The sequence below is a fragment of the Chrysochloris asiatica genome, unplaced genomic scaffold (assembly GCF_000296735.1).
Source record: "Chrysochloris asiatica unplaced genomic scaffold, ChrAsi1.0 scaffold00106, whole genome shotgun sequence".
In the NCBI taxonomy this organism is placed as follows: Eukaryota; Metazoa; Chordata; class Mammalia; order Afrosoricida; family Chrysochloridae; genus Chrysochloris; species Chrysochloris asiatica.
This window is the reverse complement of record NW_006408624.1, coordinates 2,634,467-2,638,008: the sequence shown is the minus strand read 5'-3', so window position 1 is coordinate 2,638,008 and position 3,542 is coordinate 2,634,467. Positions and strand designations below refer to the sequence as shown.

The 3,542-nt window shown below is 47.0% G+C and overlaps 1 protein-coding gene across 1 annotated transcript; it reads left to right on the top strand.

Moving 5' to 3' along the window:
• Window positions 1-402: 402 nt before the first annotated feature.
• On the top strand, window positions 403-1,086 carry LOC102815475 (chromosome unknown open reading frame, human C1orf216). The gene has a single exon (XM_006867528.1). It carries the CDS (start codon window positions 403-405, stop codon window positions 1,084-1,086), a length of 684 nt encoding a protein of 227 aa, XP_006867590.1.
• Window positions 1,087-3,542: the final 2,456 nt, after the last annotated feature.

Genomic DNA, 3,542 nt, shown 5'->3' with positions numbered 1-3,542 from the left:
GGAGAGAGCTGGTTAGGACATACAGAGTTAGTGGAGCTTGGGGGATGGATAACAGGTGAATCTGGTGTGGGACAGATCTGGGAGTCACCAACATATGGATAGTTCTTAAGCTACAACATAGGGTGAGGTGATCTGGAGAGAGTGAATAAAATGAGACTAGAAGACCAACTGTCTCATGACTGAGGACACCAGCATTTCAGAGATGGATGGAGGAAAAGCCCTATGCAGGATACCGAGAACAACTACAGAGGGTGGGGAGAAACCACAAAGGGACATGTTACCAAAATCCAGGGGGAAAGGTTCATGCTTGCTGCTTTACCCTTACAGTTAGGTGGCAATGACTTCAGGTACCCCACCCTGTCTTCCTGTGACTCATTCTTCTGCTGCCTTCTTACAGACCAGATGTTCGCTGTCCAGCCAGGGCTAGCTGAGAGGGCCCAGTTCCTGGGGGGCCCACCTCCTGGAGTATGTCAGCCGGAACTCCAACCAGACAGCAACTCCAACTTTGTGGCGAGTACCAAGGATGCCAATGAGAATTGGCATGGGATGCCAGGCAGAGTTGAACCCTTCCAAATGGGCAGCTCCCTTGAGTTGCCTTCTAACAACCAGGCCTTCCAGGTCCCTGGACTCCACGAAGGGGAGGTTCGCAGTCCCCCAGAAGGGGCAGAGATTCCCAGGGCTGAGCCTGAAAAGATAGATGGCGTCAGCACAGTCTGCTCTCCGCTGGAAGACAACGGCTATGCTAGCAGCTCTCTGAGCATCGACAGCCCTAGCAGCAGCCCTGAGACTGCCTGTGCGACCCCTGGAGGCCTTGACCCTCCAGACCCCCTTCTACCCTCAGTGGCCCAGGCGGTGCAACAACTACAGGCGCAGGAGCACTATAAAGAACGAGAGAAGGAGAAGCACCATGTGCACTTGGTGATGTATCGTCGCTTGGCTCTACTCCAGTGGATCCGGGGCCTGCAGCACCAATTGGTTGACCAGCAAGCCCGTCTGCAGGAGAGCTTTGACACCATTCTAGACAATCGAAAGGAACTTATTCGCTGCCTCCAGCAGAGGGCAGCACCATCCCAGGACCAGGGCTAAGGGTGTGCCCCAACAGGTGTGCAAGAGTATAAAGGTGTATATTTGAAAGCTTGTCTGTGGTTGTACATGATTATTTTCTAGCAAGAATTCAGGTGAACATAAGTGTCTATGTCTGTGCTAGCATGTATAAAAACCATATTGTTACCTACAGCGAACCTACATAATTATGCAACTCATATAACACACATAGGAAACCAATGCTCAAAACTCATATAACATGCACATTGTTGTTGTTATTAAGTGCTGTCGACCTGGTTCCGACCCATAGTGACCCTGTACAGGGTTTCCTTGAAGTGGCTGGTGGGTTTCAAACTGACCTTGCCATCCAGTACATTAACCCACAGCAGCACACCAAGACACCAATGTGTGTGTTAGTTGTGTAAAAATACAAGAAGCACCTGCTTGTATATGTATACACACAAGCTAACTTATATGGAGATCTATGAGTCCTCAAAAAATTCGTGGAAAAATGAGAAAAAAAGAAAATGGAGTTTTCCCATGAACTTTTTGAAGCCCTCTTGTATTCGTGTGTGAGACTGAACATAGGTGTAAATTTGTATATACATGTGTTTGTGTATGAGTAAGTTTAAGTGTGCAGGCTTGTGTTGGATAAATGTGAGTGAGGCCGAGTGGAGGCCTATGTGTAGGGGTGAATATGCACAAGTAAGGAGCATGTACAGCTGTAGGCAAGGAGCTCTGGATGCATAGTGGTTACGAATTGGGCTGCTAGTCTCACAGTCAGCAATTCTAAACTACCAGTTGTTCCACAGGAGAAAGATGAGGTTTTTTTGCTCCTGTAAAGATTTACAGCCTTGGAAACCCTCCACGGCACATAACAATAACAGCTACAGGCAGACTTGTGAACAGTTGTCACATATATATCATATATACTCAATTACATGTGTGGGGCATGCACCCACACACTGTGTTACCCAGTGCTTCATCCCACTTTCCCTTGGAGACTGAGCAAGACTAGTCTACTATCATCTAAGGTTTGTGCCAATCCATTCTCCAAGATTTCCAAGGTCATCTCATCTTCTCCCTTCCCCTTCCCCATCCTAGACTTTGCTCTGCTAAGACTATTGTCCCTAATGGTATATTTGGTGACTGCTTTGGCCTGCCATGGCAATTTGGCTGAGATTTTGTCAGGGCAGTTGGTGGAGAACTGGTTACCAGGGAGGAGAACTGAGAGTAGTGATGTAGACCATGGTGGGGAGAGGGGATCAAAGAAGTAACTAGGGGAGTGTCCTTCTGGAGCTTTGCCTTTAGACACAAAGGAAGGGAGAGAGATGCCGAAGACAGACCCTGTGAAGAATCTCTTTTCCTTCTGTGTCTGTCTTGCTGTGCCTCTCTGGTTGTAGCAACACTGAATGCTCAATTGATTTAGTCCCCTTCCCCTGAAATCAAGACTGTCTGGGCCACGAGGAGCTACAGGTTTGCTTGCTTTGCCCAACCTCTGAAAACTCTCTGGATGCTTCCATTACAGCAGGGCTCTTTAAACAGGGATAGAGAGACTTCAGCAGAGGCTCTGAGGTAGAATGCAGTGAGTCCTGGGAATAACCAAGGACTGAATTAGGCAAGTTCTGTTTTACTTCTAAGATCCCAGAGGATGCAAGACACTGATAGATGATCGGATGTGAACCTAAAGAACTAATGGTGGATGAAGAATGGCATGGAAGACACTGATGTTGCCTCTGGCCCCCTGTTTCCTTGTCTGAAAAATGGGGGACTCTTCCTGCCTATCTCTAAGGATTTCCATAATTGTCAGGTGGGTGAAAGGTATAGGAGTGAGGGAGAAGCATGGGCCCTGGAAAGTTTGTGTCTTAAGCTTTTGTATGTTAAATGTGAACCTGGACAAATAAACTGAGGCAGAGAAATTAATTTCTTGAATATGTGTTTCTTATTCTAACTTGTCTAGTGGCCTCTTACCCTTCTTACTGTCTGAGCTCCCCTTTTGAGCAAAGCCCTGGGGTGGGAGCTGGAGGGTGGGCGTTGTTGATGGAATGTTGTGGATTGAATTGTGTACCCCTAAAATATGGGTTGTAAAACCTAACCTCCATGCCTGCCTTCAAACTCTTATTTGGGAATGGGTTCTCTTTGGTATGTTAACAAGGCAGGATTAGTATAGGGTGTGTTTTGAGTGGATCTCTCACAGGATATAAAAAGAGAAGACTAAGATAAGCAAGGGGTGGGGAGAGATGCCAAGCCAAATGAACATCATCCAGGAGTAGGAGCCCACAGAGAGAAAGCCTAGACCTGGCACCCTGGATTCAAACTTTTAGCTTTCTAAACTCACAGAACACAAATTTGTTTGTTAAAGCCACCCATTTGTGATATTTCCATTGTAGTTGTTGTTAGGTGCCATCAAGTTAGTTCTAATTTATAGTAACCTTGTGTGGGGTTTCCAAGGGGCAGCTGGTAGGTTTGAACTGTGGACCTTGAGGTTCACAGTCCAG

Excerpts from the sequence above, each read along its gene's own strand:
- LOC102815475 (XM_006867528.1), top strand. The coding sequence starts at position 403 with ATGTTCGCTGTCCAGCCAGGGCTAGCTGAGAGGGCCCAGTTCCTGGGG.